Source organism: Pogoniulus pusillus, chromosome 8, assembly GCF_015220805.1.
Source record: "Pogoniulus pusillus isolate bPogPus1 chromosome 8, bPogPus1.pri, whole genome shotgun sequence".
In the NCBI taxonomy this organism is placed as follows: Eukaryota; Metazoa; Chordata; class Aves; order Piciformes; family Lybiidae; genus Pogoniulus; species Pogoniulus pusillus.
In genome coordinates this window covers 30,613,943-30,641,391 of record NC_087271.1, presented here as the reverse complement: position 1 = coordinate 30,641,391, position 27,449 = coordinate 30,613,943, and the positions used below count along the sequence as shown (strand labels likewise).

The following is a 27,449-nucleotide window of genomic DNA, read 5'->3' as shown; positions in this document are numbered from 1 at the left end:
TGGGATCCAGCACAGGCCTCAAAGGTACTGGTCTCATTTTTTTTTTCTTACAAAGTATAAGAGTTAGATTTGCTGCACAGCCACAGTTACTTCTATGATTTGTGCCTGTAGGTACATGGCAATGTAGCTGTGATGCTGTAGAAGGTTTTTGCTGTTTTCTGTCACGACATTTAAACTGCTTTCACACTTGAGGGTATGCTGCTAAATCCTGGCGTCATGAGCAAGAACCTTAAAGAGTACAGGTGCAACTAATTTTTAAAGTTAGCTAGATACAAACAGGTATCAAAAAAGTTGAACTTACTAACTGGCTTTGCTGAGTCACTATCTATTTCCCCTTTCCACTCAGAATAAACAATTTCTCCATCCTGTGATGCCAAAAACAAAGAGAAGTAAATAGCAATGTTAGAGCTTGGTGGCTTACATATCAAAGTGCCTTGTTTTTAAGCTGTGACTTAAATTATAACCATCATTATGTATGTCCCAAGTAAATTCAAACCTGTATTTGCAGAAAATGAATTTAAAAAACCCTAATATTTTGGATCATGTGTCACTAAAACAGCTTTACTTAACATGATGTATACAGGCAGCCCCTCCTGCAGAATTTGATGTTCAGTTTTTACAGCTCACACTTTGCCTCAGTATTTGAGGAAAAGGTGACTGGAAACAAAATTTCATTTCCCTGTGAACACAAAACTAGGAAAGATTTTTGAATTTTAGATATGTAGGGTAAGTAGAGAGACTTCTTAAAGTGGAAATAAGTTGTGAGAGAAACCTGATATTTTGAGGAAACATTATAAAAATATTACTAATCTTAGGGGTTCTGTGATAAGGGAGTACTGTTTGGCTCCTGATAGCAGGTAATTAAGTTCAACATGTTTTGGAAACATCTTCTAAATCTGCCCTTGAAGTCTATTGAGTATGGACATTTTAGGATTATTTGAAGTATGTAGGTGAATGCATTTTTTTAGTTAAGCCTGAAGTCCATACATCTGTGAAAACTAATTGTTCAGTCTTTCAGATATCATGAATTAAGATTTTTAATAGGAATCTATTATTTTCACTTACTTCAGTTCCAACAAAAAAATTGATGGAGATACTTTCTAGCACTTCCAGGTTATTGCTTGAAGTGCTCATCTCTGGGCTGTCTTTGTTGAGCAGTTCCAGTATGTTCAGAGACTGTGGCTTCTCTGGGAAACAGTATGGATATGTCTATTTATTGTACATTAGAATTTATCAGACCCAGCATATCTGTATTATAAAGGTGGTTCATGGATAAAGAGAATTCCAAGAGGAGAGAAGAAGACAGACTGCCAAGTAGAGCAGGAGTTCTGTAAGTTAATTGTTTCCTGGCGGAATCTCCCCATTACTACAGCTGCTCTGAAGTCAGTGCTTGCTGCAGCAAGCACTGAACTTGTTGCACGGAACAACTAGTTCAGGTAGCGCTACTGTGTTCCCCGTAAGTTCTACACAGCAGCAGTGTCTCTGCGGGAAGTGCCCTTACAGGCTCCTCCTTAGCTGCTGCAAGCTGGAGACAGTATTTCTGCTCGTGCTAATAGCACAACCTCCCCCTGTGGGCTGATGCGTGCACTGGAGCAGCTACACCACAGCAGTTCAACAGCCAGAAAGGCATTTTCTGGCATTATTTGTAGTCAGCCTCTCAGGTAGTCCAACTTTTTGGCTACCTGCGTGTCAGCTTGCCAACTTTACAGAGGAATTAGTAGTAAAATACCTTAATAAGAATTGATCTGCTATGGAATGTGAAGTATGAACTTCCATCCAAAGCACTACAGAAATAGCTACAAATATATATAGCTACTCCTAAAACTAGTATTCTGTAAGGGCTAGAAAAGACATACTGGTTCAGAGGTGAAGAGACTGGGTGGAGGACTTGCACAGGCTCTTCAGTGAAACCTGGCAGAGTTACTGTGGCTATAGAAGTGCTCCTTTTGTGTTCGATACATGTACATAACCTTTGCAGTCAGTAGGTGCATATTGTGCTCTGAATAACAGTATATATAAAAAACATTTTTTTCCACAGATGAACTTAACTATACAACATGCTCACCTTTAAGTATATATTGTAATGTTAAGCTTATTAAGAACATTTTCCTGAATAAGATGCAATAAAAATATTACCTGAGCTTTTGTAATGGCAATGCAGTTCCCTTAAACCAATTCTGGTGGTTCCATACCCTGTGTCAATACCACATTCACACAAGTTTATCTGTTCAGAAAAAAAAGTGGCACTTACTAACTAATTTTGTCAGATCTTTGAGATACAAGGCTAAATTATTTTCTGCTGACCTTTTTTTGCTGCCTCATGTGCAAGCAGAGAGAAAATGCAAACCTGTGGTTTCTCTTGTTATCCCTTCCCTGACAGGTTTTTGCTGTGTGTCTAGGAAAAAACCCTCCAGTGGTCATGCTTGTTCAACAGCTCTACCAACTGCAGCTATTCTGAGCAGCACAGATCAGCAGGTCCAAAAAAAAAAAAGTATATTTATCCTTTTTTAACCTAACAGATTATTTCCAGCCTCACTTTTTTTATTCCCCCACAAACTGCTGTGACCATTTTCATCAGACTGTTTTGTTGCCAGTAATTACAGCACTGCTGACCATGACCATGTTTTGCAGTTTGGGGCCCACTGAGACAGCAGAGTGGCTGAAAAGGCTGTCAGGAACTACTAGAACTGGTTCACCACCTACAGCAGTTTTTAAGAGGCAGTTGTTCTGTTTCTTGTGAGTCATCTTTTCAAAATGTGTTTTATCAAAGTTTCAGGGGAATGCTGAAGTTCTTTATTTCATATTGGAAAGAAATTAACCAGGGTCTCACAATTTGCTAGAAAAAATAAATCATCGAATCATAGAATCAGTCAGGGTTGGAAGGGACCACAAGGATCATCTAGTTCCAACCCCCCTGCCAGGGGCAGGGACACCCTACCCTAGATCAGCCTGGCCAGAGCCTCATTCAGCCTGGCTTTAAACACCTCCAGGGATAGGGCCTCAACTGCCTCCCCGGGCAACCCATTCCAGGCTCTCACCACTCTCTTGGTGAAGAACTTCCTCCTCACATCCAGTCTGAATCTCCCCCATCTCCAGCTTTGCTCCATTCCCCCTAGTCCTGTCACTCCCTGATAGCCTAAAAAGTCCCTGCCCAGAGTTTTTGTAGGCCCCCTTCAGATATTGGAAAGCCACAATAAGGTCACCTTGGAGCCTACACTTCTCCAGACTGAATAGCCCCAACTCTTTCAATCTGTCCTCATAGGAGAGGTGCTCCAGCCCTCTGATCATTCTTGTGACCCCTAAATAACAAGGTAGGAAACAAAACAATACATTCCTAAGGAGTTCTGGCCACATCTACTTCATCTTTGGGTTCTATATATGTGTTCAGTACCTTTATGAGAGGTTTCCAACAGAGATCTAGATGCTTAGAAGTATCTGGAATACCAGGGGGCATATAAAAATCTTTCTGCACTCTTATTTTCTCAGATGAAGGTTGCTGAAGTTTGGTGACTGGAATATCCCAAAGTAATACTGAGCTGCAAAATGATTGTATAATCTTATTAACTGGTTTTGTTTCAAAATCAATTGCAGTTTTCCATAGATTTTAAAGGCTTTTTTTTTAGCCTTTTGTCCCCAAACTTTGCACAGCAATAGAGACTCTGAAAAGCAGACAAATGCTGGATACTTAATTGATTCTTTTGTAAATGATGGCATATATTCCTTCAGTCATCCATTGTTAACTACCAAAGCAGCTAGATAACATTCATACAGGTGAAGTTAAGCGTGGCTGTGTGGCTCTCCAGGGTAGTGCATGTATGATCAACATTCTTCTTAAGGTATATGCAGAAAATAAATGTCTACATTTGAAGTTTTTCTGTCGGTGAACCATTACTGTAAAGGGCTTAACTGGCCAGGAACTCAATGTGCTTGTCTTCTGCATACAGAATTTCAGCTATTCAAGATAGGCTGATAGGAATTCAGAAGTGTGGTAGTTAAATCATGGAGTATGCTTGACAAAGCTTTCTGAAGGTAACTGAAAGACATCTTGTATTTTATACATTGTACACACCAATCAGAGGAGCAGGTTACAAGCTGCACACAAGTCTGAGCTCTGTTTTCAGTAGCAGTACTCATTCGCGTGTCCTAAAAATAACAGTAAGAATAATTACAGGGGCAGAAATGACAAGAGGCAAAAATTAGACTCTGCTAAATAAGTACTTCAACACATAAAATGCTCTTTTAGAAATTCAATCACTGCTTCTGCTTGGGTAAAGTTTGAAAATCAGAACTTAATAACTTGTAGCTATAAAGTCAAGCTATTTTACAAACGTACTTTAAGTGAACTGACAGCAGCTTTGCCTGCTAAACCTTTACAATTCTAAAGGAAGTCAGCAGGGTAAATACCTGCTGAGCCACTGCAAGTCAGGCCTTCCCCAGATTGCCATGTTTGTAACTGTTTTGCCCAGCTTAACCATTAAATCAGATAGTCATAGAATGGCTTAGGTTGGAAGAGATCTTAGACATCATCTGTGCCAACCTCCCTGCCATAGACAGAGATGCCTCTCAACAAGGCTCTGCTGCTCAAGGTTTCATCCAACCTGGCCTTAAACACTCCCAGGGAGGAGGCATCCACAACCTCCTTGGGCAACCAGTTCCAGAGTCCCACCACTCTCACACTGAAGAACTTCCTAAGATCCAGTCTAACCCTCCTTTCTCTCAGTTTCAAACTTCATTCTTGTCCTGTCGCTGTACACTCTTATCATAACAGTCCCTCTCCAGCCATCCTGTAGGATCCCTTCATGTATTGGAAGGCAGCTATAAGGTTCTCCCTGGTCTTCTCTTCTCTAGGCTGAACAACCTCAGCTTCCTCAGCCTATTCTCATAGCAACTGCAAAGAGCAAGTTATTGAGAATTTTATCTCAAACAGTTAAAAGTAGTGAGAGTGCTGTCTCTTTGCCAAGTTTACACCATGGATCATCTCAAATATTACTCAGCTGTCACACTATGGGATGGCAGTGGTGCCTTCAAATGATAATTATTAATATTTTAGTTGGGGGGCAGTCTGAAGGTTTTATAGTACTTAACATTTACCAACTAATCATCATTTTATACCAAATTTATTTCAATCTATTCAGAAAAAGAAATGTATTGGAGAGCAGGGTCAGGTGGGGGGAGAAAGTGAGTATAGTCTGTGCTCTAATCAAACATGATTTTCAGTATATGCAAAACATACATATTTTGGCAAAACTGTACTTATGCAGCAAAGTTTCAGCTACACCAGAACTTTCAGGCCAAATCTTACTCTTATTTTCATTAATGTGTTGCCTACTTGGAGTCAAAATGGTAGTCTGACAACTATGTAAATCCAAATTAAGTTCTGGATACAACTTTGAATATTTCTTTCATCAATATGTATTAATAAACTATTGATTTTAGGAGCCATGCCATAAAAAGTGCAGTGCTGTACAAAGGCTGACACACATTCCAATAAAAAAGTTCCCAATATATATTGACAAAGTGATTCCTTTATCAGTGTTATTTATCAGGCCTGTGTTTCCTGTAGCTGCTATCCCAAATGAATATTTCTGAGCCTAAACCTTGGCAAAAGAACTCCCACCCAAATGACAAAAACCATCAAAGCATTCTGCTGTCCACTTGGTGCATGTTTTCTAAACACATTTTAATGAAACAATTTAAAGAAGAAAAGTGAATTTTTTTAACTCACCTGAAAATAATTTGGCAGACAATACATATCTGTTACTGATTTTGTATGACTGTGCTCTATGGAAGAAAGTGCACAGTATCTCACTAGAGGCAGCTCTGTGCTACTCTGCTGGACTTGCATAAGGGATGGCTAGAAGTGTTTTAAAAAGATATATGTTAGTGTATTTTGAAAGTAGAGGACCTGTCAAAGAAGAGAACTATTGCTTTACATAGTCTGAGTGCTTCTTCACAGATTTCATATCTTAGAACTTTCTAGTGGGTCTAATAATTAAACTCTCTTCACTCATTTTCCCCTACAGGTGGCCTGCAATATATTTACATCAGAAGCCTTTGCGATATTAACAGCTGTTACCTCGATTTCATCAGCAACAGTGTTTGCATTTTGCAGCTTTTCTTCATGTTGAGAAATATCCCACAGCACAATCTGTAAAGAGAAGTGAGTATATTACAAATTATTTCATTCTTCATATTAATATTCTTTTTTTTTTCCAACACAATTCATGGAGCTTTGAGGGAAAGTAAATCAGTCAGACTCTGCACTTGAATTTATGAGGTCTTTAAAGTATTGACTCTTCCATCTGATGCAATCAGCTACATTCATCTCAAATAAAGGCTACATTCATCTCAAAACCAATCCCAAATCAAACAAAAAAATCAGGGTCTTTATAGCTTAAACAAATTTTAGTACTACAGTGAAACATCATAGCAGTAAATGGCTCATCTATGGAATAAACAGGCATAAACTCAGCACAGGATCAGAGAACTGCTGAGACTCTCCAACATCTGCCTTGGGGCACTGTTACTATGGATGTTAAGTAGCTTTGTTCTCATACTGTAAGAGAATACAGAAATATTCAATTTTATGCTTAAAGAATTAGCACCTGCCCATTGATGCATCCACCAGCAATAATGTTTGGATCACTTGGACTGAACTGAAAGCAGTAAATATCTTCAGGACATTCTAACATTAACTAGAAAGAAGAAAAAAAATATATAGTTGAGTAATACAGTCACACTTATTGCTTGTTAATTTAAACACTTTGCATATTTTAAAGTGCTGATTAAATACCTGAGGGTGGATAGGGTCAGAAAAACTCCAAAAAACTACTACTGGCCGTGGCAGCAATGATTTATTAGACAAGATAACTTGTTCTTCATAAGAAAGATGCTCTCTTGGCGAGACTGCTACAATCCCTGATTAAGAGACAAAACAATTCATCTCAGACAATTCAAGTTTCAGCATGCTGCTTAATCTAAGTGAGTTACAGTTATGCTTTCTGAATACAGTGGGGAAAAAGACCCCAAAACAAAACTAAAACTAAAAACCACTCATCCCACCCACACATCTATTTATATATTTGTTTTTTAAGTATCAACATTGAGAAAAATATTTTTATTACTAAAATGAAGTTATTTAATAGTGAGTCACAGAACCTAAGCATCAGGATAAAATTCAGCTTTTTGCTACTGCTCCTTAATGATGTAGTAATAGACCTGAAATGATGTGACAGACATATAGTCCTAGCCACCCATCATGAATTGAATTAATTTTCTATGCAGGCAGCAGTCTTGGCTATTAATATGTTGTGCAGCTAGGGTATTTATATAGAACTTAATTGTGCCTTTAAGCCCCACTGGGTAAAGCACTAATCCATGACAGGAGCAGAAAGAGACACTTAGTACACCTGGTGATGCTCCCTGGCACTCAGCAGAGCACAAATCCTATGAGGAGAGGTTGAGGGAGCTGGGCCTGTTTAACCTGGAGAAGAGGATGCTCAGGGGTGATCTTATTACTGTCTACAACTACCTGAAGGGGCATTGTAGCCAGGTGGGGGGTGGCCTCTTCTCCCAGGTAACCAGCAATAGAACAAGGGGACACAGTCTCAAGTTGTGCCAGGGTAGGTATAGGCTGGATATTAGGAAGAAGTTCTTCCCAGAGAGAGTGATTTGCCATTGGAATGGGCTGCCCAGGGAGGTGGTGGAGGCACCGTCCCTGGGGGTCTTCAAGAAAAGACTGGCTGAGGCACTTAGTGCCATGGTCTAGTTGACTGGTTAGACCTGGGTGATAGGTTGGACTGGATGATCTTGGAGGTCTCCTCCAACCTGGTTGATTCTATGATTCTATGTCCTATCGCGGCTCTAACATTCCTCACAAGTATTAGGTATGCTACCTAAAACAGTGATGAAAAGAACAACGGTGGTATGCAGAGCCACCAGGAGGCCGTTGCACAGTTGCAGGCCCACTTAAATTTGCCTCATAAGGGAGAAATTTCCCTTTCCTATGATCTCCACTTATACATTAGTGCAAGTGCTTTTGCATGGCCTGTCTGAACGCTACCAGGAATTTGTCTGTTTCATTTTTCACTGCCTCTCAAATCCAGGCAGACATACCACATCAGTTTCATTTGGTTTTAAATTAAAATGCTGATCATTTTATGAAATGTGCCTATTTTGTAGCTGCCATATAGTATGTGTCATTCAAGTCTCAAATCAGTATTGTAACTGCCTTACCATAAATGGTTGGATGCCAGCAAATGCAGCTAATAGTTCTGTTCTTGGGATCTGTAAATGATTGGTATACTTTAAGATAAATATTTGGCTTGCCACCAGAACTGCTTTCATCTTCTGCTAGGGCCTTCCAGTCATCAAAAAAAACATTCATAATTTCATTTTGCTGCAATGCAATTTCCATTCTGTTTTGTGAAAAGAACAGTTAACACTTTCAATAATCATAAATGTTTCCATAAAGACAGCTTTTGTTTTACATTAAATTAGGACTATGTAAAAAAATAGTAAAAAAAAATGAATATTCCTCATTAATGCATCACTGGAAGCAACATTTTTCCATTTAAATAACTAATTGTACTAAGAATTAATGCATCACTGTAAGCAACATTTTTCCATTTAAATAACTAATTGTACTAAGAATTAATGCATCACTGTAAGCAACATTTTTCCATTTAAATAACTAATTGTACTAAGAATTAATGCATCACTGTAAGCAACATTTTTCCATTTAAATAACTAATTGTACTAAGAATTTAACTTTGGTTCTGCGTGGATTAAATGCAGTGCTGTTGTCCAATACTTGCACAAAAAGTCTCAGTCAATGTGACTTGTCCCATGACTGAGGGCTGTAAGAACTTCTCTTCTACACAAGTCTCTGCTTGGGTGAGCAGCATTTGAAAAAACAGCTTTGTAGCTTGTTTGAAAAGATGTTCTAATATTGATTTAAACCAACATTCATATGGTGTTAATTTCCACAGAAACAAAAATGTTAATATTAACATAGCAGGCAAAAAAAAATCTGTATTTATTTATTTGTGATCCACTCAGATAAGAGCTCTTGCTTGTATTCTGTGTTGTTTAAGATAGCTTTTAATGTGTACTGCTGGAATAATTTTACCTTAAATGCACTGATGTAAGAAATTCTTTCAGCTTCTTAGATGACAGACTTTCTTTCTCTTCATTTGGCAACTGTCTAGGAAAATACTGTGTGGCTGCATTTTTTGGATAGGTCCTAATCAATTGGAGTAAATTTGAATGTAAGTAAGTGTGGAAATAACTTCAAAGAGAGGAAGCCTGGGTGTGATGGGTTGGGAGTTACCTGCCCCCTCACACTTAAGAAAATCACCCAGACTAGACTCAGACAGCTTCAAGTTAAAGAATGAAGCTGTGTTTACAGCTTAGCACAATATACAGGCATATATACACAAATATATACAGTTATATACAAATTAAAAGTAACACAGAAACACAATACTTCTCCCAGAAACAGTGAATCCCAGGAGGGCTCCTGACCCAAACCCCTTCCCCCTCCCTCTTTTCCCTCCCTTCAGCAATAACTGGATCAACCCACATATATCTCACATGATAAATCTGGAGATCTGAGGTGAGATGTCAAAAAAAGCTGACAAGGAGGTTAGAGGAAAAAGGGATCAGGTGGATTAGAGAGTTAAAGGCAGAATCAGCCAGAGAGAGCAGATTGCCAGAAAGAAGGCACAGCCTGAAGTGAGAGCTAAGAAGTGTGTGTGAAGTGACCATCTTACCTATATTTTGACTAGCTGCATTTCTCAGCAGAAAACTGAGGCATATAGATTACTGGTTTCTTTTCTTTCTTCTCACAGCTAAGGATTTAATTTCTCTCAGTAAAAAATCAGCCTCAAGGCAGCACACTGTGCAACGTCTTAAATTAAAAGACATGTTCAGCTTTTCTAGAAACTCTTTGGAAATAAGTGTAAGAAGGGCAACAAAGCTGGTGAAGGGCCTGGAACACAGCACTGTGAGGAGAGGCTGAGGGAGCTGGGGTTGTTTAGCCTGGAGAAGAGGAGGCTCAGGGGTGACCTCATTGCTGCCTACAACTACCTGAAGGGAGGCTGTAGCCAGGTGAGGGTTGGTCTCTTCTGCCAGGCAACCAGTAACAGAACAAGGGGACACAGTCTCAAGTTGTGCCGGGGGAAGTATAGGCTGGATGTTAGGAGGAAGTTCTTGCCAGAGAGAGTGATTGGCATTGGAATGGGCTGCCCAGGGAGGTGGTGGAGTCACTGTCCCTGGAGGTGTTCAAGAAAAGCCTGGATGAGGCACTTAGTGCCATGGTCTAGTTGACTGGATAGGGGTGGGTGATAGGTTGGGCTGGATGATCTTGGAGGTCTCTTCCAACCTGGTTGATTCTATGAAACATTCTATGAAACACAGAATAGCTTCTTACTGAGTAGCTCCAGAAAGGCTGAGATCAGAAACAGTGCACAGGTTAATTAATAAGACAATAAATATTTTCTCACACTTACCATTTTGTCTGAGTACTAGTTTCTTTTCTTTTTGGAACCATTTGTACACCCATATCTTTTTCAAGCATTTTAATGCTAAAAGTTTTGTCTTGATAGGATGTGCATTCAACATAACTGTCATCTATGCACGAGGCATTCCTATCAGTAAATTTAATCGATGAACCAAACTTTCTCCGTACTTGAGGAATCATATACTTAATCTGGAAAAGAAAGATTTCTGCACTTAGCAGAGGAGAAAGTTTGGGAAAGTCCATTCTGTAAAATGACAGCATTCATATAGTTGTAGGACTAGTTCTTTCGATGGTCTTTGTGCTAACTTTATTTAGATTTCTGCATTTTGGAATGATGAAGTCCTCACATAACCTACTTAAAGAAGACAGCTTTGTATTTCCAAAACAAGAAGTTGCCTTTATGTATGTAAAAATTACTGCTAGTAAGATAAGAGGACTAAATATTCTAATTCATGCAGTATCAAAACTGTACCTTCTAACTGATTTGCAGGAGGTCTTATGTAATACTGCATTGGACTCCCAAGGCCTAACTTTTCATCTCTTAGTGCAATTCTCAACTTCAGATGAGGGTTTTTAGCTTTTGTAATGACTAGGGAGAGATAAGTAACCTGAAGAGGATTCATTAAAAAAGTGAGTGAAAAGATTCTTTACAGTGAGAACCAGGAAGGAAAAATGGACCTGGCTTGGTTTCTACTCACAAAAGAAGGTAGGAACTTTATTTCAGGCAGTAGAGAGGTACTGCTTTGTCTTGGATTCCTATCCAGGTAGCTTTTCCCAGCATTTCCCACAGGACATGAAAGGAGTGCAGGCTGACATTACTTTTGAGTGGACCTTGCCAGCAAGATACAATACAGAATACTTGGACTGTGAATTTGAGTTAAATTTAGTGGCTGTGAATTTGCTTTAGAAAAAACAGATAGCTCTTTAATGTATAAACAAAATATCCAGTTGCTGAGAACTAACGATCTTAGCCAGTCCTCCCTGAACAGACATTTAGATATTGACTAAAAATCACTGCTGGCCTATGAATGGTACCAGTTCAGTGACAGCTGTGAGTGGATCAGCTTTGTGGAGACACAATATTCTCAGTATAATCTACAGGTATAGTTAATGAAACAGATTCTTCTATAAAATCAGCTTGAAAGAACCTGTAGTTGGTAACATTTATTGCAAGGTAAAAAGCACTTACAAATCTTGCATGCTATTTAAATGATATTCATATAATGAAACAGTTCACTGTTTTCCATGGGAAAAAAAATAGTCATTAGAATGTGATTACAATGACTCAACTTGCAATCTGGCCTGATAGTGAATTGAGCAAAAAGTGGCAAAGATGCCAATGGCCAGATGCCCAAAACTTAGCTTACAGCTTAAGAAGTAGCTATGTCCAATGCAGTCTCACATGCCTTATCTACAGAATTTAATGAGTTGGGGGGAAAAAAAGGCATTTTGATTTTTGGTAAAGGTTGAACTAGTTCTTTACCTTTTTGTTTAGTTTTCTTGAAAGACCCAGAGAAAAACTAGAATTGCAGCTTTGCATTTTCTGAGGAGTTTTTTTAAAGGAACTTAAAACAAATTTGGTTTTCATTGATTCTCACCTTTGGCACACTCTCTTTAACGGATTCTTCTTCAACTTCCTTTTCACTACCAAGAGAAACCCAAGGTTTGTGGACAGGAGGTTTATAAGCATGAACTTCCAGAGTTTCCTCTCCAGTTTCTTCTTCTTTTTCTTCTGTGGTTTCTGGAGGCTGTGACTTCAAACAGTGTGAAATAGTGCTTTCTCAAAAGATTGTTAGTAGAATCTAAGTATGAGCTAGAAACCCATCCTCCAGTCTTTTATTCACATATCCTTTACTTTCATCCCCATGCAGTGAGTCTGGCTATGCAGTGTCCCTGGGTACAATTTGGTTAGGTCCCATTCATTCCTGTATTAGAATTTTCCAATAAATGTTACATATTAACTACTAAAGAGAAACTGTTGTCTTGATAGCAAATAGCTGTTATCTAAAAAGAATTTGTAGTGATTTTCTACATTATGCCCTCCTGCCTGGAACTGCAAATTGCTTTTCTACTAATTGTTACTACTTCTGATGCTGAGGGACAAACTCATGTTGACAAATTATACAGTCTGCCTGTAAATGTTTTCCTATGATGCAGTCTACAAGGGGTAATGTTCTATGTATCTAGAGATATTTACAACCCAAGAACATTTAAAAATATAATTTGAAGAATATATGCATACTTATTGTGAAATATAATCCTTCCTTGAGAGGCCAAATTTATTGTAAGCTTTTGTTTTTCACAGGCTGTTAGGGGTTGGAAGGGACCCAAGTTGATCATCGAGCCCAACCCCCCTGCCACAGCAGGACAGTACTATCTAACACAGATCACAGAGGAACACAGCCAGACAGGCCTTGAAAGTCTCCACAGAAAGAGACCCCCACAACCTCTTCAAGGAGCCTGTTCCAGTGCTCTGTGACCCTTACAGTAAGGAAGTTCTCCCTTGTGTTCAGGCGGAACCTCTTTTGCTGTGACTTACACCCATTGTTCCTTGTTCTATCACAGAGAGCAAGTGAGCAGAGCCTGTCCCTGCCAGTCCTGGCCAGCCCTCAGATATTTGTAAACGTTAATCAAATCCCCTCTAAGTCTTCTCTTTTCCAGACTAAAAAGTCCCAAGTCTCTCAGCCTCTCCTCATAAGCCATGCCCTCCAGTCCCCTAATCATCCTTCTGGCCCTCCTCTGGACTCTCTCCAGCAGATCCCTGTCTCTCTTAAACTGGGAAGCCCAAAATTGAACACAGTTTTTATGTCAATCTTGGAAACCTGGCAGAGAAAATGAAGGCTTATTGTAAAAATGCAGCAACAGGGGCTATATTTGCCCTCTGAAGTAAAACACAAAACCTTAATTCAGTCTTTCTCGGTGTAAAAGATACTTTTACAGTGAAACTTATTTTTCCATTATCAGATTAGTCTTTAGAGAAAAATGTGACATGCCAAGCACATCAGACACTTAGGAATACAATATCATTCCTAAAGCTTATGTTTGTGCCAAGGTTCTGAAATATTCATAGGCAGAATGCTGTGGTATACTTGGATTTTCTTACCTTAAGAAGGTTTTCCTTGGCTTCCTCAGAAGCAACAAGGTAAAAGTTCTGTCCAAACTGGAACTTTGCATCAAAAACTACCAGAAGTTCTTCCCCTGGATATTTCTGTTTAAATTAAAACTATTAGTGAAAACTGAAGGCAAATAACATCAAAAACAGACATAAGCCTGTGACTGGCAAAGCTACCACTAATGTAAATTCTGTGTCTTTGATTCATCTCATGGTGATAACAGAGAAGTTCATGTGCCATTTGAAAAGAACTGAGAGATTTTATTATGTAAGAAAAATAAGTCTAGCATAGAAGTAAATTTTCATACAGAGAATTAAACAGAAAAGAAACTTTAAATGATTCTCAGTAAGTAGGCCATGAATTAGGGGAAGCCAAAATATGTAAAGTTCTGCCAGTTCACAGAATCAAAACTAGTAGTATTTATATTACTGTTAGCATACTTTCAAGTTAGTAAATTAAATTAAAAATTGCATGGTGAGCCATGAGAAACTTTGAGCTGACAGTGGGCCATGACAGCATTGGTCAAACAAGGGCAGATCTTATCATTAAATAATACACACTCTGAGAGCATGAAGTCTTCAAGTAAGAATTAAATAAGAGACATACTAGGACAACTTTTTTGACAGGGTGGAAATCAGAAACTGCAGCTCTTGTATTCAGGTCTTGAATGATGTCCTCTTTTTTAATAAGTTTGAAACAATTTTCTTCTGTGACATCTTCATCAACTCGGCAACTAAAAATTTCTTGGGTCTTTGTAGTGAAAACTAAAGGAAAGATTTCTGGGTGGCCTATGAAAGAAAGCAAAATTGCATGATACTCTAATTCAGAGTGCTGCCTTTCAACATAAATCCATACTTGAATAACTAGGAGCCTTTACTGTTTCTTAACAGAATGCCTTTGGATCCCTCACCTTAGTTTTTGGTATTTTGAAAGGCATATGATTTATATTACACTTTGTTAATCTTGGAAAAGTCTCTACTTAACATTTCCTACTGAATGAATATGTTATTCTTAGTATGAGCCTTTTTTCCCTCTCTCAACCAACAGGTGCTTAAGATCCTTACTGAGGAGTCATTAATGGACTGGTTTTAATACAGTAAGGACACAACTGCATGGCTCTGATTTAAGAGAGCCCTTGACTCTAGTTTCTTTCCTGGTAAGCAATACCATGCTAAGGCAATGTTCAATTTAAATGAGGCTTCAGGTGTTTTTTCTGATTTTGGACTTTAATCTTCCTCTTATCCAGTTCCAAGTGCAGCTGAATCTACTTCTCAACCCATAAGTAAGATTAAATAAGAGTCAAGCCAGAGACAAGGCTTTATCTGTACCTTTGCTTCAGAATATATAGCTTTTGTTTTCTACATGCCTGACATCTTCCAAGTTCATTCACATTAATGCAGAATAAAACAGTTATCCTAGCTGTGATAATTGCTACCTTTCTTGTTTTTAATGAGGCTGGCAGCTGTTAAGTGAGCCAGCAGCTGTGCTTTGCAAATGCTTGATCTGAAGGCAATATCCAGTGCTTCTTGTTAAATGTATATGTCAGCTGTATGTATGTAACACTAGTCCTTTCCTTCATGACTTATGTAACAGATATAAGTGATTAAGACCACTATAGGCCTCATCAGTTCAATCCTGCTGCCTAAGAGACTCTTCTCTTCCTCTGCAATACTGCCATGTTAGCAGAATGATAGAATCAACCACTCATGCTCTATGTCTCAGCTGCCATAGCAAGAGCATTCTTCATAAAAGCCACTATGCTTTTGTCTGAGAAGGCCAGCAGGTGGTCAGTTTGAATGTTCTTTTTTTTATATAACCTGGAAAGTGGAAAAGCTTTAGGGACATGTATACATGGGATTTTTAATGAACTTAAATGGGCTGGGCTTTCTGGTAAGAGCTGATACGGCCTGTCTTCTTTGTTTCATTCTATTTTCTTAGGTTGAGATAAAATATTAAATAGCTTAATGCCCAGAAGCATCTAAAATTATTATATTGACCAGCTGGCTGAGCATGTTTTGAGAAGCCATCTCTAACCTAAGCTAACAAGGACTGACAAAAGAATAAATCCTTCTTAATCTCCATCATCCAGGAAGCTACATCTCTGCATAAGCCTATCACATAATACACAGTGTTTGATGAATCTGACATTCATCCTTTGAAATCTTGCAGTGATGTTCCTCCACTGCACCTGTTTTGCTGTAGTCACCACTAAAACATTTATGATGCTTCTGGCATACACTGCTCTAAACAAGTATGATTTACTTGGTGTTCACTAGTTATTGTGCAGACACGGAGTCCATTAGTTCACTTTCTTCACATTTTGTAGCCAATACCTAATTCTTTTTGGTATCTTGGAGATAGACAACCAGCAACAGAACAAGGGGACACAGTCTCAAGTTGTGCCAGGGTAGGTATAGGCTGGATATTAGGAAGAAGTTCTTCACAGAGAGAGTGATTTCCCATTGGAATGGGCTGCCCAGGGAGGTGGTGGAGGCACCGTCCCTAGCGGTCTTCAAGAAAAGACTGGATGAGGCACTTAGTGCCATGTTCTAGTTGATTGGATAGGTCTGGGTGCTAGGTTGGACTGGATGATCTTGGAGGTCTCTTCCAACCTGGTTGATTCTATGATTCTGGGATTTCTGTGTGGATGCTTAAAAAGTACAAAATCATAGGGATGTTGGTTGGAAAAGATCTCTGTGAGTTGTCTGGTCCAAATTCACTGGTGATAACACCAGACCAAGCCAGGACTCATTTATCCTCTGGAGTCCTTTGCTTGCCTTTTTGACATCTACTCTCTGTAACTGAGGTCAAGACCTGGATTCTTCTTTTGCTGATCAATTTGACTATGAGGCCAGATTCATTTAAAGTCTTTATTTATTCCAGGGCGATTTCAAACATCTAATCTCTTTAAGGAAATGCAAAAGTTGATCTGGAGGACTCCCAGGCTACCCTAGCCAAGGGCATGAGGCTTTATTAGCACATTGTTAAGAAGCAAACTCAAACCCTAGTACAAACTGCAACAGTACAGACATACTTTACAATTTGAGACATTGGAGGGAAAAACAAACAAACACCACCAGAAAAAAACCCCAACGAAATGACATTCCTTTTGCAAATTCAAATTCATGGGACAGAAAGAGAATGGAAACCTTGAGCTGTGAACTGAAACAGAATACAATCTCCATCCTTTGCCATGCCTAGCTGGCATATTGCATATTGCAGTCCTTAGAGCTGGTTATGTGACTAGTGCAATTAGGAGGGCTTGAACCTAAAGACATTTTTTAAACATATTTTGCTGATTCTTACAGGATTTTTTTTTCAGTTTATTCCTGTGGCTCACCTTATATATAAGTAAACCAAATTAGATTAAATTTAGTTTGGGCACATCAAAAACCCTAACCAGGAGTAACTGTGTTTGATTCAAGAAGCTTGTATGATGTTATTTTTCAAAATGCTGAATGATGCATACAGCCTTGTCCAAAACTGCTTATGTAAAATGCAATATTTCAAAGAGATGTAGGTTTCAATGTCAGATGAACAAATCAAGCATGGATTAAAGCTGAGCAAAAATACAACAGACATCCCTACAAGAAACAGAGTAAAACAATCTGTTTCATTCGCTGCCTTATTGCTGCAAGCCAAAGTAAAAATCAAAGTAATGAATGGAATTACAATTTGTCCACCTTGTTAGTCTAAAGGAATAAAATTCTGTATTATAGATCTTTATATCATAACAGATTCTATTTTATAGGATCACTGTTACAGATTCAGTATCGTAAGATAAAAAGTCGATATTGGAATTCTTACCAATGTGAACATTTTTATTGAATGCGGTTTTCCAGTAAAAAGTACCCAGCATTCAAATTGTGTTCTGATAGTAAATTCTACACATGTCATTTACAGAATCAGAGAATTTTTTTAGCTGGAAAATACCACTAAGATCATGAGTCCCACTGTCAACCTAACACCACCATGACCACTAAACTGTCTTGAACTGTCATGTGCACTCATGTCTCGAACATCTTCACTGCTTCCCTACACATCCTGTTCCAATGCCTGAACACTCTTGCAGTAAATAATTGTTTCCTAATATACAATATAAACCTCCCCTGGCATAATTTCAGGCCACTTCCTCCCATTCTATCACTTGATACTGGAGAGAGACCAACACCTATCTCACTACAACCTCCACTGAGGTAGTTGTAGAGAAAAATGAGGTCTCTCCTCAGCTTCCTCTAAACCTTCCCAGTTCCCTCAGGCACTCCTCATTGGACTTGCTCTCCAGATCTCCAGAACAACTCAAAGAACTTGTTGCCCTTCTCTGAACACACTGCAGGAACTCAATATCCTTCTTGTACTGAGGGGCCCAAAATTGAACCCAGTATTCAAGGTGTGGCCTCACCAGTGCCAAGGACAGGGGGATGACCACTTCTCTACTGCTAGTTACACTATTCCTCAAGCAGGGCTAGACGCTGTTGGCCACCTTAGCCACCTAAGCACCATTTCAGTGAAGGTAAGAAGAGTGTAATATTTACTCCCACCCATGAACTCACAGGATTATTTAGGAAGAAAAGTGATTTATGAATTCTTTAAAAGTTACCTGGCTTGTATATTTGCCACAGCAATAAAAGCTGTACCGTTAAAAGTTAATTAAGGAGATAACCTTTTGGGCTGTTCTTGTAAACTGTAGATAAATTTTACTTTGATATCAGATTAAGTTATATCCAAATATATAACCTGTACAAATCAGTTCAGAAGAAAAATCTAACTAGACATGTTGAAAAAATGTTTTTATCATTCTATGACGTTTAAGATAATGTATTTCAATTCAAATTAATAACTCATAACTATGGCCACACTTAAACTGCCTCTTTCTTGCTCATAGGCCAAGAGAGGAGCTCAATAGCTTGTGACACTTAAATGGCAGGGTTTTCTTCCTACAAATGAAAATATACCAATTAATTCACATCTGTAATTAAAAAAACAAGTGATTTGCTAAAATCTTCTCACCAGATTCAATGACTTGACAAAGATCAAAGATTTTAAAAAAAAAAGAATAAAAATATTTTCTTTCAATTGCTTAACTACTACTAAATGCAAACATTTTACACCTTATAATTCTAAAGCTCTTAATTTTCCCTGATCCAAACTCCTTTCAATTGAAGATAAAAATGTCTTCTACAAATCCATACCTGCTTCAGTATTCCTTGCTGCACTGTCTGCCACTCAGAGAGTGGTGCTGGTACTACTATTGTAATAGCTGCATTTCTTCATAGTTTCTGCTTTTTCCTACTAATAAAACCCTTTCCTTTTCATTCCCTGGCAATAGTAGTACTGAAGTCTCAAAATATCTAAAGTATTCCAAAACTATTAATTTAAATCCCACTCATCATAGCACTTACCTATACTGGCCATTGAAAGATCAACTTCATCTTTTTCATCTGAAATGTAACATGATGTTATCAGTAATTTTACTTTCTTAATGAAGTCACTATAAATACAGTCTTTTCTGTATTAGGGCAATAGTTGAAACTTAAACTGTGAAGAGGCAACAAGGATTAATTAACAGAAGAAATGAGTGAAGCCTTTTTTTAATAGATCTATATCTTAAGGAGATGTTGGCCTGTTTTGAAACTATGGAGATTTAAAACTCGGTTTTATTTTGTGCAGGTGGCCTGCATAAGAGAGAGGCCATAATCAATCTGTCATCTTGTGGCACACACTCAGTTTCCATGGTTGGAAACTTCAGTGACTGCTACCTCATAGCACCTGCTAGGGACAGTTACCATCTGAATTATGTCATATGAAGAGGAGACAGAGGGGCGAGGCTCACTAACACGAAACAGTAGTGAAATTGGCAGGTGTGTAGGGAGGAGCAGACATTAGTCCCCTCTGACTAGTGGGATGGGCAAGCTTGCTCTGGGTACCAGAGTGCTTCAGGAGACAGGCTTTCTTCAGCTCCTGAGAGTCTACAAACCTCAAAATGAGGTAGGATGGTATGAGGTTAACACTGATGTGTGGAAAGTTCTTTACAGCACATCAGCTATTAATCAGCTGGCAGGGAGATGATTAAAAGGTGAAAGAAAGTTCAGGAGCCTGATCATCGTGGCAGAAATCTGTGAAACAAACTCTAAGCAAGAATGCATCCTCACCTTTACTGAGGACATGCACGCATCACTGGAAAAATTATTTGTGTGTAGCAAAGGCACATTAGCCTTACACTCTATTAACTATACACTTGATAAATGATACAGGCAAGTTAGTACCTCAGCACATCTCAGGAAAAAAAAACACAGTAAGATGTGCTTCCAAACAAAAAAGACTCTGGAATATTTCCAGGTTCTGTTATTGTAACTACAGGGTGATCCTGAACACTTCAGCTCCTGTTTCTGGGAACATCTCTTTCTGCCTGATGCTCTCTCCCTGGGCTGTTAGCATCTGTGAATCTCTCCACTTCATGCAGATTAAGCTGCCCAGTTTTCTCATTTAATTCTGTTATGACACCCCAAACTATTAAATCTGAAGTACCAAGACAAAGCCTAAATTCTGCAATGTAGCTTTCTTATGTTTCATATACTGGTTACAAAACCATCATCGATATTTATAGATCTCAAAGTTGTTTAGATGAAACAGTATAGTCTAATTTATCTCATGTTTACTTAAATGCACAGGACAAAAATAATTAAGGTAGGTGTCACTTGAGTCCAGATTACTGGACTGGTTTGTTGCTGCTGCACTTTACATACCAAGCTGTGTTCTTTTTCCTTTTGATGATTCCTTAGCTTTCTTTCCACCTTTCTGTTTCTTTGATGAGGTTTTTGGACTTCTCAAGGAGGTCTTGCCTGACATTGTTTCAGATTTCTATAGAGATAGATACATGTAATCAACAAGCATCAAACAGACAATGGAATGTACCACTCATGAGTGAAAGTTTGGTCTGTGACTTTATGTAGTTTGTTATTACAGTTCCATAATTTTGAATAGTAAACTGTATTTTCATGTGATATCTAGTAGAAGGAAATGCTTCTTCTGTCCAGGGTAATTAAGCATGGAAACATTATCCAAAACAGTGAAAGATTCAATTAGGATGGAGGTTTCCCTTACAGAAGCTAAGGACCTGAGCTACATTGAGAAAAGTGCAGGTGAATATTCTCCAGATGTAAATATTTGTCTCGAATTCCTTATATGTAAATCATTACTCAGCAGCACAAAGCACATCTATGCCTTTCTATTTCCAGTTGATTTTTGAGTGTAGCTCTGCAGAGGCCAAACTTGGAAAGAAGTTGTGTGCATAATTACATGTAGGCACTACACAACTGGAGACAATACTGTACAGAAGGCTACTCCTGTTTCATTTACTCTCCTCCTTTCCAAGATCTAGAATAAGAACAGCAGCACAGAAAAGGCTCGGTTCCATTGCAGAGAAGGAAATGCAACGCAACAGGCAGACACAAAGTACCCTGCCAGCACCATCATCTGGAAAGCACACACATAGCAGTCCAAATTGAAGCCATCCAACCTCTCTCAGGAAAAGTACTGGAAATTGCTTGATGTTGTTCTTGAACAGCTAGAGATATTCAACTGAGGTAAGGACAACAGCACTCTCAGTTTGTGTCTTCCCTCTTCCATAATCTCATTTTAAGACTGTAAACTGAAGGGGAGTGGAAGTGTTGTTTAAATGTCTACAAAGCACCTACAGTATTTGGGTGCTTACAAGTGGAAAGCAGATGCACTTGTAGCACAGCAAGTGAGAGCACCTTCAAGAACTGTGTCATGATGTAACCATCTCTGATGAACTCTTACAGGAGCTACAGCCAGTCTGCCTGCACATGTGAATGGCACGTTTACTGTCAAGATGCTGAAGGTGAAAAGGTGAGTTTATAAAATAAATGTACTTTGAGACCTTCCTAATGAAGGGTCTCAAATGGTGTGAGCATTAAAATAACCCCACTGTGACCTGTGGATTTGGAATTTCAGTGATCAACCTGGCTTTTCAATGGTCTTTCATTTCCAGATTAAGAAAGTGTTTTTCTGCTTTGTTACATAGTTCTCAAATACTCCATAAACAAGCAGTACAGCTTTAGCTTCTGCTCTGAATTTTAGCTTTCAGATGGCTCCTGATGGCAAGATATAGGTCATGGATTACAGACTGGTGTGGTGTAGCACTGGTATGGGATTTATGGTACAACAAATACAGCTCCCTTCATTATTCCATCTGAGGAACTGTACCAACTTAATCGTCTGATTTTTTTTCCCCCAAAACAATGATAATGCCAATGCAAAACAGATTAATATTTCAGAATTCTGAATTCTTGAATATTTACCTTGACAAGGGATGATGGTTTTGGAAGATTAAAAAATTGAAGGGTATATGTATAATGAATTAAAGGAGGAAGTTGGGAGGCTTTTCTGCCCTCATTCTCACACTCATTTTGTCAAATACAGGACTAGAAACATTGACAATATATTTGTCTTACATTCAATTTATTTTCCCAGTTATAATTTTTGAAAGGAATCTGTACACTGAACAATATGCTTAGTTTATGCTTAGTTTATAATTCTGAAACACTGAAGGCTACCTAGATTAGAATTCATGTCAATCCAAATTATTTAAAGAGGCTAGTTTTCTCTTATTTAAATTTGGGGGGGGGGGGGGTTAAAAATAACAAGTATTTAGTATCCATCTCCTTGTATACTTTATGTTTAAAAAAAAAGACATGTTTTATAAATGGATTCTGTGACTAATTTGAAACCAGTCTTGCCTTTGGACAAAAGTGACTGCCATCCAGGGCAGGATTTCTTTCAGAATTAGTTGAAGGCTCATATGAACTATCTCATATCTATTACAGTCATATTGTCTTACTTCACCATTTCCTAATGATACACTAAGAGAAAACCAATTTGGAAATTTTGAATTTGTTTTTCTGAGTAACCTAAAGCCTAAGTCACATGAATAGAGGAAGCAGAAGGCTGAGGCAAGTCACATGCCTATGTTTAGCACAGTAACTTGCAAGTAAAAACATTTCTTTTCCTTTGACTATTATACCTATAAAAAAAAAAAACTTTTGAAAATTGTCCCCAAATAATGAAGTTCCTCCCCTTTTCCTGGAAGAATCAGGTGCAGAGGTACACACAGCGTTGTACAGGCAAGAGCAGTGCCAGTGAAGGCCATGTCAGTGACCAAGTGCCTATACTTTAGGCTGGCCATCAGGAAGAACTTTTTCACAGAATGAGTGATTGGCATTAGAATGGGCTGCCCGGGCAGGTGGTGGAGTCACCATCTCTGGAGGTGTTTAAAAAGAGGCTGGATGAGGCACTTAATGCCATGGTTTAGTTAATTAGAAGGTGTTAGGCGGTGGGTTTGATTCCATGACCTTGAAGGTCTTTTCCAACCTGATTAATTCTGTGATCATAGAATCATAGAATCAACCAGGTTGGAAGAGACCTCCAAGATCAGCCAGTCTAACCTAGCACCCAGCCCCAGCCAGTGAACTAGACCATGGCACTAAGTGCCTCATCCAGTCTTTGCTTGAACACCTCCTGGGATGGTGACTCCACCACCTCCCTGAGCAGACAGTTCCAATGGCAAATCACTCTCTCCATGAAGAACTTCCTCCTAACATCCAGCCTAGACCTCCCCTGGCACAACTTGAGACTGTGTCCCCTTCTTCTGTTGCTGGTTGCCTGAGAGAAGAGACCAACCCCCACCTGGCTACAACCTCCCTTCAGGGAGTTGTAGACAGCAATGAGGTCCCCCTTGAGCCTCCTCTTCTCCAGGCTAAACAACCCCAGCTCCCTCAGCCTCTCCTCATAGGGTGCTATGTTCATACAAAAAGTATCCTTGTTTTAGAGTTGCAAACTAATGCAATCAGTATGAATGTTCATGCTTCCATCTGTGACGCACAGAACCTCACAAACTGTAAAGCAGACAGAAAAGTACAACACAATTATCTCCTTTTACAGTATGCCTAATTCTGGTATCGCTTTTGCCCATTTGCTTCCCTGTGGGCATATGATTGTCAGCGGTTAGGAAAGACGTAAGGCCTGCAGAGAAAGCAAAGGCAGAACTTCTAAAAACGCCTCTAGAAGCATGATCAAGTCCATAGCCACTTAGGAAGCATGTGTGCAAGGTTTGTTTGTTTTTTTCACATGGCATGACACTACTAACCCTCAGGTACTCCTTGCAGGAAACCAACAGATACTGAGAACTTTAAAGTAGGTACTGAAGAGCAATCTGTTTTGGGGGAAAAAAAAGAAAGTGCCAAAAATCCTGATGGTTCTTAATATCTAAGATCAAAGCCATGTTTTAAGAAGTTGCTTCTTCGGGGTGGGTTTTTTTTCACTCACTAAGTTGTTTACAGTTTTAAAGCACCAAATGCTATCACGATTTGTCTTTGTTAAAGGTCTGAAAATATGGCAAAAAAGATAATTTCTTTAATCTGTGGTTAGTTCCTATCCTCTTAAGCATATTTCTATATTGCTTATTTAGAAAGGACTCTAATAGGAAACACACAAATGGATTATGCTTTTCCACTAATGCATACAAAAATTCATAATCCTATGACTGAGAGGTTGTAAACAACATTTAAATTAACATAATTTGATAAATTTAAGAGCACAAAACCTACAAAAAAAGAATTGCTCTTGAAAATAAATAGTTTCCATATATATTATTTTTAAAAAGTAGGAAATTGATTATATTAAAATGTCACTAATTATGTTCAGTCGATTTTTTTTTCCTGTGGAGTACAGTGCATTTAATTGGTAAATTAACTACAAGCAAATATTTGGCAATTTGGACATTTTGTAGCCTGGTATATTTTTAAATGGCTGTAATGTTTTGAGCATTAGGCTCAAAAGAAAAAATAAGATTAGTGTATTCTAATAATTTAATGTCCTGCAACACTTACAGTTTAAAAAAATCTGTGAAGTTGCTAGGTATTGCAAAAGGGGAAAAGTTAATTAACTATCAGTACTGCAAAAGATGCTGTCTGGAGTGAGGATATGGAATGATTAATTTGTTGCTTAATTGAATGACTTAAGGTCAGGCCTGTGTGTTTTACTAATGTGGGACTGTAATTTACTACAATTTGGAGTGACAGAAGAATTGAGTGCACTTCCATTTAACAAAAGCATTACAAGAAGATTACAAACAATGTGCTACTCTTGTTGTTGTGTTACTGTCAGGCTAAAAATCACATTTCTCTCTGTAAGCATTTAGGAACTTATTAAAAATACTACCTTAAGAATTACTTAATCTCTTCAGAAATTAGCATAAAATATTCACTTTAATTAAAGTTATACTACTTTTATGAGGAAATACAATAAACACCTACAGTTTGTATTACTAATGCTCATACATATTTTTACAGTCCTTCATTGTACAAGTTGTAGGGAGTAAATTGAATCTCTGGCAGCTGACAAATATCAGCACATGAATAGTTCTATTTGAATACACCTGACTTAGTGCATACAAGTTGTCATGAAAGTAGGCCTACCTATAGAAACTAACAGAGAGGCAGTTAAAGGCTCTGGGATGATAAGTATAGTACATGTAAATTTAGGTTAAGAATTAATAAAGAATGACATTGAAAACAAAAAGGGAAACTGTTAAAACACTGCATAATACTGTGTTCTGTTTCCTTCCATTCAAAGAGAAATTCAATTGGAAAAGGTGTAACATGGATGGTTGATTATATGGACCATGGTTTTGTACTAGCAATAAACTAAGATTCTTTTTAGCCTGAATTAAAGAGGATGTGACAGAAGTTGATGAAATCATGAGAGGCATAGAGACAGTGACTGCAGGATAATTATTCAGTCATTTGCAATACTGGCATCACCTAAGTTTACCAAGGGGCACACAAAAAACAAACAGAAAGAGTACAGCACCATTTCATTGCACAGTAGGCAGTTAAATTACAGAGCATACTGCCTGTGGACAAGACAGTGCACAATTTAAAAAGTAACAGGGCAAACTGACCAACAAAAAATTAAGAGTTACTAAAAATAACAAAAATTATTTTGGCTACAGAAAAAAGCTACAAATCTAAGAGAAAACAACAACAACCAGCCAAGCAAAAACCACACACAAAAAAAAAAAAAAAAAAGAAAAAAACCCAAACCCAAAACCCAACAAAACCCAATAAGGGGATTGAGTCCATCATCAGTAAGTTTGCAGATGCTAGGAGCAGGTGTTGATCTGTTGGAGGGTAGGAGAGCCCTGCAGAGGGACCTTGACAGGCTGGATGGGTGGGCAGAGACCAATGGCATGAGACTTAATAAGGACAAGTGCAAGGTTCTTCACTTTGGCCACAACAACCCCAAGCAGGCTGGGGATGGAGTGGCTGGAGAGGAGCCAGGAAGAAAGGGACCTGGGGGTGCTGGTAGATAGTAGTTGAACATGAGCCAGCAGTGTGCCCAGGTAGCCAAGAGAGCCAATGGCATCCTGGCCTCTGTCAGGAACAGTGTGGCCAGTAGGACAAAGGAGGTTATTTATGCCCTGTACTCAGCACTGGTGAGGTCATACCTTAACTACTGTGTCCAGTTCTGGGCTCCTCAGTTCAAGAGAGGTATTGAGGTACTGGAACCTGTCCAGAGAAGGGTGACAAAGCTGGTGAGGGGCCTGGAGCACAGCCCTATGAGGAGAGGCTGAGGGAGCTGGGGTTGTTTGGCCTGGAGGAGGCTCAGGGGAATTCATTGCTGTCTATAACTATCTAAAGGGAGGCTGTAGCCAGGTGGGGTTGCTGTCTTCTGCCAGGCAACCAGCAACAGAACAAGGGGACACAGTCTCAAGTTGTGCCAGGGGAGGCCTAGGCTGGATGTTAGGAGGAAGTTGTTGTCAGAGAGAGTGATTGGCATTGGAATGGGCTGCCCAGGGAGGTGGTGGAGTCGCCATCCCTGGAAGTGTTCAAAAAAGGACTGGATGGGGCGCTTAGTGCCATGGCCTAGTTGACTGTATAGGGCTGGGCAATAGGTTGGACCTGATGATCTTAGAGGTCTCTTCCCACCTGGTTGATTCTATGTGAGGAGGAAGTATGGCTTTACAGCTTTATGATAGTCTTGCCCAGGGTCATGCTGGCCCTGATAGAACTTCTACTGCCTGCCAGTACAGATGCTCTATGTTATTAATTTTTTGGTAAGAGTTTGATGGACACCTCAACACTCAAGAAGTATGATATTTAAACAGTCATAAAAATCCTGCCAGGAAACAGTAGCACATTACTTCCTTGTTATGACTTTTGAAACAGAAGTGTTCCATTGTGAAGCTCTGCACTAGATTTCACTTTCTTTTTCAAGCAAAGGTAGGTTGTTGGAACAAAATGCTATACCGGCACGGGGAAAAGAAGATGCGAGTTTCTTGCAGCAGCTCTGGACGCAGGCCGGAGAGGCTGAGGAGGCTTCGCTGGGTGCTGAGGGGAGCGTTTGCAACCGCCCGGTCCGCTCAGCAGCCCCCCTGCAGCCGGGCCCCTCCCCTGCCACGGGCCGCGGGCAGACCAAGAGCCCGAGCCCGGTAGCAGGCTCCGTGGTAAAAAGAGGCGGCTGAGGTGGTCTCGGTCTCACGGCGCCCACTGTGGCCTCCGAAACGCAGCCGCGGCCCTGCCCGGCCCAATTCGCCAGTGGCTGCTGCCCGTGCTCACAAGACGGTCGCCGTTCACTCCTTTCCACTGCCGCAGAGGGGCTGCCTCCTTGCGTTGATGGGTCCCCTTCGCCCCCCGCCCAACTCCCGCCCGCCCGGACCTACCTTCGCCCTGGCCCGTCCCTGGCGGCGTGCGGTTGTCAGGACAACGGGGCGGGCCAAGACTGACGTCTCC

At 39.4% G+C, this 27,449-nt stretch overlaps 1 protein-coding gene across 1 annotated transcript in view; it reads right to left on the bottom strand.

Moving 5' to 3' along the window:
• The window catches only part of DNAI3 (dynein axonemal intermediate chain 3), a 31,959-nt gene extending 4,560 nt beyond the window's left edge, over positions 1 to 27,399 (bottom strand). The window contains exons 1-18 of the mRNA XM_064147920.1: positions 27,380 to 27,399; positions 20,382 to 20,496; positions 19,038 to 19,076; positions 14,242 to 14,423; positions 13,626 to 13,730; positions 12,121 to 12,276; positions 10,512 to 10,711; positions 9,131 to 9,244; positions 8,236 to 8,417; positions 6,794 to 6,918; positions 6,606 to 6,695; positions 6,077 to 6,148; positions 5,726 to 5,854; positions 4,070 to 4,143; positions 3,392 to 3,536; positions 2,137 to 2,224; positions 1,066 to 1,187; positions 302 to 365 (exon numbers count right to left, since the gene is read on the bottom strand). Coding sequence (XP_064003990.1) covers positions 302 to 365; positions 1,066 to 1,187; positions 2,137 to 2,224; positions 3,392 to 3,536; positions 4,070 to 4,143; positions 5,726 to 5,854; positions 6,077 to 6,148; positions 6,606 to 6,695; positions 6,794 to 6,918; positions 8,236 to 8,417; positions 9,131 to 9,244; positions 10,512 to 10,711; positions 12,121 to 12,276; positions 13,626 to 13,730; positions 14,242 to 14,423; positions 19,038 to 19,076; positions 20,382 to 20,484 — 1,990 coding nt within the window. The 5' untranslated portion in view covers positions 20,485 to 20,496; positions 27,380 to 27,399. The remainder of the gene's footprint in view (positions 1 to 301; positions 366 to 1,065; positions 1,188 to 2,136; positions 2,225 to 3,391; positions 3,537 to 4,069; positions 4,144 to 5,725; positions 5,855 to 6,076; positions 6,149 to 6,605; positions 6,696 to 6,793; positions 6,919 to 8,235; positions 8,418 to 9,130; positions 9,245 to 10,511; positions 10,712 to 12,120; positions 12,277 to 13,625; positions 13,731 to 14,241; positions 14,424 to 19,037; positions 19,077 to 20,381; positions 20,497 to 27,379) is intronic.
• Positions 27,400 to 27,449: the final 50 nt, after the last annotated feature.